General features: G+C 41.6%; 1 protein-coding gene across 16 annotated transcripts in view; it reads right to left on the bottom strand.

Annotated features, from left to right (window-relative positions):
- The window catches only part of PPP2R2B (protein phosphatase 2 regulatory subunit Bbeta), a 436961-nt gene that overhangs the window by 98207 nt on the left and 326604 nt on the right, over positions 1 to 12150 (bottom strand). For all 16 annotated transcript variants that reach the window (XM_070569299.1, XM_070569297.1, XM_070569303.1 and 13 more), the window contains 2 exons: positions 4024 to 4121; positions 971 to 1136 (listed from right to left, as the gene is read on the bottom strand). In XM_070569299.1, coding sequence (XP_070425400.1) covers positions 971 to 1136; positions 4024 to 4121 — 264 coding nt within the window. The remainder of the gene's footprint in view (positions 1 to 970; positions 1137 to 4023; positions 4122 to 12150) is intronic.

The following is a 12150-nucleotide window of genomic DNA, read 5'->3' as shown; positions in this document are numbered from 1 at the left end:
ACATAGTCCACATTTTTTTCACTTGACTTATGGACATGATCCTTTCTTTTCAAATGCTGGGGATAGGCAAAAGCAAATCCCTTGCTTCTTGATTTATATTTAAATGTATGCTCTTCACGGACTCACATAGAGGATGAAATGAATCATCATTCAGCTTTTTTGCTTGGGAGAGGGTTTTAATTTTTATACACTAATCCTCTTAATTGTTATGCTATTCAATTAGCACTCTTTAGCAGATGATTTTATTCTGAATTGTTTTGAGCAGAGATGGCTTCTTTCAGCAAGGATATTAAGAACCTGTAAGGTAGATAATTCCACTGAATAAAGGCTTATAGAATTAACATGGAATTTGGCTCTCTATTCAAACCCCAACATCCTCCCTCTCTGACCTATTTAGATCAACTCCCCCAAACCAACAAGTGGTATGAGAAGAGTAAGGAGGCAGAAAGAGAAAGAAACCATTTCTGATCAGTTCCTTGGTAGAGTGCCCGTCTCTTCTTGACCTGGGCTGCTAGCTGAGAACTTGATTGTCAGAGAGACACAGACATCTGCTTTACAAACCCCCAAATACATTCAGGGATTAATAACTTCTCTTCAGTATGCCAAACCCACAGGGACGGCATGTTGAGTTCCCTGGAATGTGTTCCCCAGAATAACATTCAGTGAATCTGAAGACAGGAAGTCACATTCCAAAAACACCTGGAAATAATTGGCATTAGTCAAAAACTGCAGATAAAGGGTCTCATATAATTCAGTCATAAATTTTGTTATTTTTAAAAAGAATAATTCTTATTTACTGAGGGCCTACTTGGTGCCAGGCACTCTGCTAGGCATCTTGAAAATATTGTTCCTAATTTTTTCAATAGCCGGCAAGGTAAAAAGGAAAATTTAGTCTAAGACAGATTTAAATATATAGTTTGGCTGACCATATTTCTGAAAACAGCAAACAGGAAAAGTCACCTCCACATACCATTAGTAGACAGAAGGAAGTAGGCTGCATTCTGCTGAGGGAGCCATCTTATTTTATTGATTTTTTCTTCTATTTCTAAACTCTTCAGGTAATCGAACTCGGGTTCATGGCTCTGGAATGTGCTGTAAACATTGTATTCACCCCTACGATGAACCTGATTTTTACTCTGTAGGAAGGAGAAAAAATGCACAAAAGATTACATCACATAAGCCAAGTGCAAAGTCACCAATTGCTATTTTTTTTGAGCAGAGTCATTAGGGGTAGGATGGGCAGGCCGTGTCAGAGTAGGATGAGGGAAGGACTATGACAGCCACAAGGTCTACTTTAGCTCAGTGGCCTCTAAACCATCTGATCCTGTAACTGCATTGGTAAATATTAGTACCTCCAATATACATACAGTTATTTATAAATTGTACACACGAACTTCCACACTAATATATGGTGTACATCTTAACATATACCTAGAAATAGAAGTTAAAATAGGACACGACTTTAAAATCAATATAAATTTAAAAAATCAATATAAATAGAAGTTCTAATAATTTCTTTCTGTACCCTAATGGACATCTCGGATACCCTTTGGAGTCAACCCATCCCATGCTGACGTCCACATATACATATATCAATCCCTTACAAAGAGTACAAAGTTGTAGCATCTGCACTTTTCATTGGTCTTTTAAAATCTGATCAGGTCCTCACAGAATTTGAGAAATGGAAATGGATAAAAGAGGCTCGGAGGTATTAAAATGACCTCCCCAAGGTCACACAGCTTCTAAGTAGCAGATCTGGGCATCAGATCTCTCCCTCCCCCTTTTTTTCCAACATGAGTAACAAAATAGACGGGAGCACAGAGCCGACATCCGCATCGTTGGGAGAACATGAGACTTTACCTCTGGCTTTCCCCTAGTTCCGATTACGCAAAGCACAAATGGCAGGAACCAAATAAATGATGAGAGAATGAAACATAAAGGAGAGGGTCTACAGAAGGGGGCAAGAGAGAGAAGAAAGGTGGAGAGGAGGAAAGAGAGGGTATGAAAGAGAGAAAGAGAAGAAGAGAAAAGAGAGAAGGGCGGTTTTATTCTAGGACTTGATTACCAAGAGCTTCAAGATTCAGGCTTTGCAAACTGTATTCAAAAATTCAAATCTAGGGCTTATTAAACATTTGTCATAAAAGCATGACTCTTAATAAAACGGTCAATTAAAAAATTTATATTTCTGGGTGGATATTGAACATCCAAACCAAAATCTCAACTTTCCGATGGATGACGGTGCTGACACCCAGGGGTTAAATATATCTGTGAGGGCACTGAGGTTCCTAGGAGCAAACTCAAGCATTGTGCCTCTTGAGAATTCATCCACAGAAGTGGGAAGCAGGCCGGACTGAGATGCTGTCATATGGCTTTGCTTCTTAAGCTTAGTTTTCATTTCAACCCCAAACCTCGTCATGAAGCCAAACACGTAACTGCATATTATTCTCCTGGACATTTATTTTTTATTGAACAAAACCACCCTCCTTTGGAAAATGTGTCCCCTTCATCCTACTAATGAGTCAGGCTTCCTAAATATTTCAGTAAATTAAAATAGGTGAAACCTAGAAATAGCTAATGGAAAACGTGGAGCGGAATATTACTGGCAACATGCTGCCTTGGGTAATTTATGCTAAATAGCTCCTCTGGTTCCTCTTTATCATCACTATGAACCTAATTGGATTTTTTAAAAAATTGAAGAAGGTTTGAAGATCAGCTTTCAAAGGACTTTAAATGTTGACAACATACTTGCTACTAGCGTGCTCGTGGCAGAGAGCGCCAGTCCACCTTAACAATAAATTTATCAGAAGGTTGATTTGCTACCATCCAAATCAGACTGTCAAGTGTGTGTACTATGTGCCAGACCAATTAGCACCAGGCAGCTCTGGAAAAGCAGGAAAAATTCCAGGTCACGAAGAGCCATTAGTTCCTACTTGCCAACCACATTTTCATGTTTCCAGGGCCAACGCAATAGGCTGAGTGCCTGATTTAATGCTGAACACTTGAATTTATACAGAACCTCAAGGGATTATGATGCCCTTATAGAAATTAATTGCAAATAATGTGCAATTACCAAATATATCACCTCTAAATGAGGCTTTCCTTTTTTGAGGGGAGGTGTAACACAAATGGCTGTGAGGCACAAAGCAGGCTTGAAATTGCCAGGGAAGTCTCTTGTGCAACCTCCCTCTGCATGGGCCTCCCGCCACGCTGTGCCGGGTGCATCTCAGAGGCAGGCGGGAGCAGATGGGAGAGTTCCTAGAACACAGACTGGCCTGCTGGAAGCTCCAGGACCATGCCAGGGAGGCCAGGGAAATCAAACTGGGCCATAATTCCATTCTGACAAAACTGAAGCAGACACCAAAAAACTCAACTTATATGAAATAGAGAAACAATTCCTAGTGGAACCCAAGTCTCAGGAAGCAATGGGCTTTTTGAGATTCACTGGAAGTTAGAAGTCCTGCTCAGAATGCACACAGCATTCAGCTTCAGGGACCTGCAGGTCACCTATAGAAAAGTGTGTGCGATACGCATTGCTCAGATGTCATTTTGTGGGATTTCACTGCCTTCAGCAGGGTGAGCTATCATTTTCTTTTCTACTGACCCAAGTTATCCTTTTCAGATCTATTGGCAAAGAGCTATTTTCTTTTTCTCCTACATATACCATAAGAGCACTTGAAATCAGGGGAGACTTAATTTCAATAGCTGGAGGATGAACCCCACTCCAAAAGGAGGAGTTATGCTCCACGAGCACCCATGAAATTTTGCAGGTCAGACGCGAAGTGAAGTCATTTTGAATGTGCAATGCCCAGGTTTGGAAAGATAAGGCCATGCACAGAAAAGGCTCTATTTTCAGGTGCTTTTATGAGCCAGAAGTTGGAACCATTGATGTTAATGACTTTTTGGCAGTTTTTAGTTTGCTAGAGAAGCAGCAAGGTTAAGGGTGACACATGAGGATTAAAGAACAGTAGGAGGCCTCCCTGAAAAAGAGAAGAAAATGGGCATTTTGCATTCACTGCCACTTACCTCCTGCTCTCGTTGAAATATTACAACCCGACCCCCCTTGTCCCCTGTCGCTAGTAATTCTCCCGTGTGGTTGAATTCTACCGTAGAGATAATGTCAGCTGAAAAGAAGAAGACAAAGGCAATTTAAGTAACTGCACACGATAGATAATAGACACACTTTTCTGTGCATTTAAGGGCTTAGGGCTTCGTCTCTGCAGTGGAATTTACAAGGATTTTATTCTGTATTTTAAGTGCCCCTAGTAGTGGCACTTGGGAAGTAAATTTCCTAGATGCCCACACTGCACTGTGGGCTCTTGAAACATCCAGAGAGAAGAAAAGGAAAAAGCACATTCAGAACCTTTCATTTGGGGCAGAAGAAAACGAATTTCTTTATGGCTCAGGGAAATGGCAGTCTTCTTTGATAATTTCTACCCACCACAGACTCTTTACCCACTCACAACCTTTTGCATTCCCCTTTCTTCTACACTGAGAAACTTCTCTAAACAGGTTTCAGTGGCGGCTATTCAAAGGAGGGCTGAGGACTGTGATGAAGCAGGGTGGGGATGCTTGAAACTCAGACACCAGAGATGAAGGGATGGAACACAGAGAATTCATCAGGAAAACTCTGTGAGTTGGAAATCCAAGGAAGGACCCCACAAATGCTCCAGCTTGACCCATGCTCCCTGTTTTCTGGTGAGCCCAAGAGACCCTTCCGGAAGAGCACGGCTTTATTCCAACCCCAGGAGAAGGGTGCTGAGAAAACAGGGTCAAGAGGTCAGAGGGGAGAGGGCAATTTGTACTCTGTATTTCTAAATGGAGAAAATACACAGACACCAGGAACTCAGATCACAGATAATTGCTGAAGGAATGCCAGCCTGCCAAGTCTTTCTTCAACTCTGGTTACCCCCGGAGGAACAAGGACAGGTAAATTACCTATGATTGGATTTATTAGGGCTATTTTTAGAAAAATGTCAGAGGTTAATTCCTCTGCAATTATTCCCCCGCAGGGCTCCAACAATTGCTACCAAGAGTGCAAATGAGTTAAAAAAAAAAAGAAAAAAAAAAAAACTAGGCAAGGGAATTATGACTATGGCCTTTGACAGAGGAACATTCTAAAGATTATGTCCATGGGGTGAAAGCAAAAGGGAAACAGTGAGGTGGAAAACTAAGGCAATTACCCCTGAATAATTCAAACCTCAAATCTTACTTTAATATCATTATTTCAGGGTTGTCTTTGTATGCCTGATTTATTCAGGTAAGTAGTGGCAAATTCTCTACTTTACATATAACTGTCCTTTTCCATATATGAAAATGCTTCTAATGGTCACTCTTTGTGCAGAGGGAAAAAGAATAAGGCATAAGCCATAGTCACTTTCAAGTTATGCAAATGCAAAAGTATAGTTCACGATTTCTTGTTTTGGCCTCTTAGATAACTGACTCCAAAGGTAGCAAATTAAAACCCTACAGGGCCACAAGGTGAAGTAGAAAGCTTGTGTCTCCTCTTAAGGGATAACTGGCTGCTCAGCTTAAGGCAACTCTGGCCATGAAATACTCTATGTGTTGCCAGATATTGTGATGTTTTTAAAAGAAGCTGGCAATCCAGATTTTTATGCAAAATCTCTTCAGTTTTATATATTTTTTTCAATGCCATGATATGTAAAAAATATAATCTTGTCTACGGGCTGAATACAGTTTGTGGGTCACCCATTTCTGACTTCTGGTCTGTAGAGGCTTCCTTCAGGAAAGGCCACCCCATTCCTTAGTGATGATCTCAATGGAAATCTCATGCATTCACTCAAGAAGACCCCTCCAAGTAGATACTACCTTTAGGAAACACAGAATAAGCTATGTGGTTACTCAGTTCCTGATGTAAGTTTAGAAGGCCCATTTCTATAACAAGGGCCCATTGAAGAGTAAGAAAGCCCAGCAAGGCTGGGAAGCCAGCCACCTCAGGTGAATTATTTGACCAGTTTCCTTTGTTATAGTTGGTGCATCTTAGCAAAGCACTCTCACGCACAGAGGAGAGAAGAAGACTGTTTAATGTTGGCTGTTGCCTCGGGAGGCCCTGGTTGAAAGCACTCGAGTGCTAGGATACACTTCTAACATCAGCTACTGCTTCTGGCTTTTCAATGAGTGCTTAGCAATACGGTCATTCATGAAGCTTCCTGACTAGAGTAGAACCTAAAGCAGATGTGGCTGTTTCTTTTCACTTTCAGGCTTCCGTCAGGTACTAAGGAACGAGTCAAAGCTCTCAAGCTGCTCAAGACACAAATGCCTTCCAGAGAGAAAGAGGAGTGGGAGCAATGAGTGGGTGGTGGGTAGGCCAGGCCTGGGCGTTAACAGCTCCATGCTCATGTCTTTAGGGCTAAGATTCTGGTTAAGGGCAGTTTACACCCTTCCACTCGGCAGCGATGTTAACACAGACCGTAGGTTCTAGGTGGGCTCCTGGGTGCGTGCATCGAGAACCAAAAGATGGGCCTTCCTTTTGGTGAAGTTGAGTATCAGGAGGAAGAGTTAAGTAGTTTTTTCCAAGGGCAGCCTCTGGGTCAGTTTCCAAGAAAATGTTACTCCAAGGGAAACAAAACTCACTCCCCCAGGGATGACATTCACACTGTCTTTTTTGCCCAACTCTCTGTGTAAACGTCTTCCTTCTCCCTTTAAGATCCACACAGTCAAACAAGGTAGGATTCAAGCTCAAGTCTAAGCCACGTGATCCAAGCCAATATTATCAGAACTCTGCATTATGGGATATCAAATATCATCCCAGCTAATAAAAATGTCCCCTTTGTTTTCCAAAGGTTATCATTATTTGTGCTACGTCTCCCTTAAGAATCTTGTAAGAGAAAGGGTGATGGGCATGGCAGGATTCTCAAATTCCTCAGTCCTCCTGCCAAGACCTTACGATTATTTTAATCCTGCCAGCCAGCTGGTCTGTATATTAGGTTGTTTGTATCTAGCTACTGTCTACGGCCCTTCAGAGCACATGCATTGCAGCTCACATTAATGCCTGTTTTGAACTTTCATGTTTCCTGACTCATTTATCATTACTAAGCCAGTAGGTGTAGCCACAATACTTTACCGCCCCATCCATCTCTGCAAATCTTCATCTATGACTGTTTAATAATTGATGCGAAACTCATGAATCACCCCACATTCCAATAGCAAGATGCTGAAAGTTCTGATACAAGTACTCTTGTGTTTACAACATGCTTTTGGTAGAGCAGGTGAAACTAGGAAACCGCGCTGCTCAAGACAAAATAACTCTTGTTGAATATAGAACAGGATCTGGCAGTAACAATAAACCAGCAAACTTAGAGATAACTTCATCTGAAATCACGGTCAACAGAAATCAGTTCATCAAGTTCAACATGACTGTCGCCTTAAAATGACAACTCATTTTATTCAATGCCCGGCCAATTCACGCTGTTATGCAAAAAGCTATCAACTTAAACATTTTCCCTCTGTTCTTTAGAGATGTGGGCAAAGTGCACATTTTTTACTAAAATAAAAAAATAGAAGCCAAAAACAGTTATAGAGGTCAAATCTAGTTAATGTAACTTTTTAAGGAAAGCTTGGGAGGCATGACGTTTGCTCTGCTCCACATCTGTTTGTGCCAATTTAATTTCCACAAGATGGTGGCCTGGTAACCCCATTTCTAGTTCAACAGCCACTGCAAAGACTGAGTTTTTCGTTTTTAAAACCAATCTCAGCCTTCAACAAAGGTACCAGACTAGTAATTTCATACACAAAGTCTCCATTTACCTGCATAATAGAACTCGACTTGGCAATTATATTCATGTGACTGTGAGGCTCAAGAAATGGAGGGATCCCCTAGTTCACGCCCTCATCTCCCACAGCACCATGCTAGGCTGGAGTCTATGCAATGCCAGCACACTGGGCTGAGTGTAATTATCAGGCCGTGTACAATTCAAACAGGAGCGTAACTGTCTGGATAAAATGAGGGCTCAGTTTAGACTTAGAGAGGACCTAAATCCAAACCCTCTGATGGGACAAGATCTTACCGACCAGGTCAGTGGCGCTGGACTCTCAGCATCCATCTTAGTGACTGAAATAAGCCTATTAAATGTTTTCTCTTTCGCCTAAGAAACATATTGTAGATAATACTATAAAGTCATTTACCCTACTTGGAGCAGCTGACTAGTTCTGCCCACTCAATCCTTGGCTTTCTCCCTGATGATCAGGTTGGATCTAGGCACAGTTTTCTGTTTCTTCAGCTAAGGACAAGGACATCAGCAAGGATAGGAAATAGGTTTCAGAGCGATGACAATGGTAGAATGGTGGTACTTGCCAGAAAGTTTGTACTGAGAAGGATTTTGGAGGTCACTTCCAGTGGAAGTGCTGAGATGAACTGGCAATGAGTCCCCCAGCGGGGAGGCAGCACACGTGTCCTGTGTCATCACTGCACAAGGGCTTCCAGCTCCACCAGCAATGACTTTGTGGATCATTAAACAAACAGGAGATTCTCAGGCTTCCCAGTGGGAATTAAAATGACTCCTTCCATCTACATAAAACTGCGGACTCCTTGCATTCTGGTTCACAGTCCAAAGTCAGCATCCATTTTCTCAGATAAGGTTTTCTCTGGTAAATTTTGATAACTAAAATAGTGTGTTGGAGTGCATTTTCCACCAAAACAGGGGGAGAAAAAGAAGTCTGGGCATGGCCAAACAAGATATGCCCAAATACTGCTACTGGGACTATGACACAAAGGCCTCAAAAAGATGTTAATAAACTGTAAAATTTTCAAAAGAATCAGGCAATAAAACAGTATGTGTCAAATGACTGCAATTTTGTTACAGTATTTTCATTTTAAAATATCTTTTTAAACCGGTAAAGCAATATACTATTACTAAAACTTCCATTAATACCAAGATGGTGCTTAAAATATAAAATGAAATCACCCTCAAAGATAATAGTTAACTTCTATAAATACAAACACACAAATATTCACACGAAAAAGTCTGTCAGGGAGTATCCAAAATGATATTGCTTTAGTGTAGGATGTGGATGATTTAATTTTTCTTATAGTCTTTTTCTAATTTTTCAGTATTTTCTAATTTTTTTTTACCATGACCATAAATACTTGAACAACTTTTAAGCTGTAAACAATTTTAATTGGTTCTCAAACTGTATAAAAGATTTTAGCATTTATCTCAGTAACTTTTTAGACTTTTTAAAAAATTTATTTTTTAGGGGCCAGTTCGGTGGCACAGCGGTTAAGTCTGCACGTTCTGCTTCAGCAGCCCACGGCTCGCCGGTTTGGATCCCGGGTGCAGACCTATGTACCACTTGGCAAGCCATGCTGAGGCAGGCGTCCCACATATAAAGCAGAGGAAGATGGGCACGGATGTTAGCTCAGGGCCCGTCTTCCTCAGCAAAAAGAGGAGGATTGGCAGTAGATGTTAGCTCAGGGCTAATCTTCCTCAAAGAAAAAAAAAGAAGAAGAAGAAAAATTTATTTTTTAATTCCAATATAGTAAAATTCACTTTTTATGGTATATAGTTTTATGGGTTTGGACAAATGCATGTAGATGTGTATCCACCACCACCATCACGATAGAGAACGGTTTCATCACCCCCAAAAAGTTCCTTCATGTTACCCCTTTGCAGTGAACAATTTTTGCTTTGGGGCCATTATTAAGTAAAATAAGGGTGACTTGAACACAAGCAACATGATACTCCCATAATCTATCTGATAGAGCTGATTACTAAGTAACTAACAGTCAGGCAGCGTGTATAGCATGGATACACTGGACAAAGGAATGATTCACGTCTGGGCTGGACAGAGTGGAACAGTGAAAGATTTCATCAGGCGATTCAGAATGGTGGCAATTTAAAACTTATGAATTGTTTATTTCTGGACTTTTCCATTTAATATTTTTAGACCGCGGTTGACCGCAGGTAACTGAAAGCACAGAAAGCTAAATCGCGGATAAGGGGGGACACTACTGTATTTAGAATTCTGTGTTTAGAGTGATGGGAAGCTCAATTCGTCAGCATACTTTTGTTAACCTGCATCGCAAACTAGGTTTATGCATGATGTTTTCCACCCTTTGATGCAAAGTTCCCTTTGTCTTTAAATGGGACTATGTTTGAGTCCTTGGTTCAATAGTATTAACTTCTTAACTTGACATGATTTCTCACATTCCTTTAGCTTGGTCCTAGTGATAGAAGTAGTAAATATAAAGTTCTGAGTAGTGATAACAAATGGATCTAATCTTACTTACCAATTTTGATCTACTGGCAGAAGCTGCCTGTTGAGAAGCATTCTAAGGTCATAGCTGGGCTTGGTGGGAGAGTGTTATGATCAATTAGTCATGTCTGGCATGGGCATGGACATGGAAAGAGGCAGCAAATATGCCACCTGCTTGGTCTCCTGACTCACTGTGTATAACAGACACTTCCTGTCTAATTCAGACTTGATTCCTTTCTCATCTGGCCAGTGTCTGGTAATTAGATACCGAATCCTTTTCCTTTCATTTGAATATAATTAATTCTGTACATACTAGTTTTAACTTCAACCTGGTGCTGGTATTTGTCTTATAAGAAAGAATCCAGGTGGAAGGGTCCAACAGCCCCAATTCCCCAGGTCTTATCACAACTGCTGTTTCCTATTTAACCACAAGCACAGTGCTGGGAAATGGGCACTGTTTAAATGCTAGTCTGTCCCAAGTTCATTAAGGGCAGGTGACGTGTTGTGACAGACACTCTTGGTAGGCTCCTCCCACCCAGTGCCTTTCTTCCTTGCCTGCCTCCCATTGTAGAGGCTGAAAAACCAGATACTTGCTCCCCAGCCTCCCTTGTGGTTAGCAGTGGCCACATGACCCAGATCTGGCCAAGGCGGGCATACAGGAAAATCTGCTGGGGGCCAGAGGTAGACCTTTTGGGAAAGATTTTTCTTCCCTGAATAAAAGGAAGGAAGGAAGTGAGGGGAGGCCTTGTGGCTGCACTGACTACTTCTTGCTTCCTGCCTTTGTATGTGGTTATATGTGGCCATGATATGTGGAGCTGTGGCAGCCATCATTGACCATGAGGTGACAAGCCTAAGAACTTTAAAAAAACTGAGAGTCTGGGGCTGGCCCGGTGGTGCAGCGGTTAATTTCACACATTCCGCTTCTCGGAGGCCCAGGGTTCGTCGGTTCGATCCCGGGTGCAGACATGGCACTGCTTGGCAAAAAGCCATGCTGTGGTAGGCGTCCCATGTATAAAGTAGAGGAAGATGGGCATGGATGCTAGCTCAGGGCCAGTCTTCCTCAGCGAAAAGAGGAGGATTGGCAGTAGTTAGCTCAGGGCTAATCTTCCTCAAACAAAAATCCAAGAGGCTGAGTATGACAGATAGAAGAATGGGAAAACATCCTTGATGACATCATTGAATTGCAAAACCCACCTTAGGGACAGTCTAAGTCTGGACTTGTTAGACAATAGATACTCTATGGTTGAAGCCCCTGCTAGAAAGATTTTCTGTTCTTTGCATCTTAATGCATGCTAATAGACATGTCTTTCCATCTTTGTTTTCCTCATAGCACTTTGCACAGGGCCAGATTATTAATGCATGTTGAACTGGAAAAAAATGGTCCCTCGTTCTGCAACCTCCACACACAAACTCTCACATGCACATTTTCATTTCACTCTACCACACAACCAGTTTTCTTTCATACTTGCTTAGTTCCCAGTATTGAGGTAGTTTGTTTTTACCCCTCCCCCTATGTGAAAATGGCACAATGCTTTCCGATCATCCAAATAAGAAAGCAGCTTACTGGGATAGACTGCCTGTCCTCAATTTATCACGGTGGCCATCACAAAATTATGACTTCAAAGGGACCTAGCCGTGCACTCCTTAGGCGTCAAGTTCTCCTTGCGAATGTGCAGGAAACCCACCGTGTTTGCTGAACTATGAAAGTCCAGATGGTAGGAAGCAGGTGAGTAACGATTGCCATGCTGTTTCCATTCAAATGCACACAGCTTCCCCATGTTGACCAAATCCCCAGCACTAACCAGGTTTGAGACAACCCAGACACGTGGTAATTCAAAACAAGTTCCTGCAATATAGAAGCTAGAAGAGAGAATTTCCCTGTAGTTGGAACAAAACTTGCCTAAAGGGCAAAGGAGTTTTAAAAATCATAAATCCTCT

The sequence above is a fragment of the Equus przewalskii genome, chromosome 13 (genome assembly GCF_037783145.1).
Source record: "Equus przewalskii isolate Varuska chromosome 13, EquPr2, whole genome shotgun sequence".
Taxonomy (NCBI): domain Eukaryota; kingdom Metazoa; phylum Chordata; class Mammalia; order Perissodactyla; family Equidae; genus Equus; species Equus przewalskii.
The sequence above is the reverse complement of the archived record's forward strand: the minus strand, read 5'-3'. Positions and strand labels throughout refer to the sequence as shown.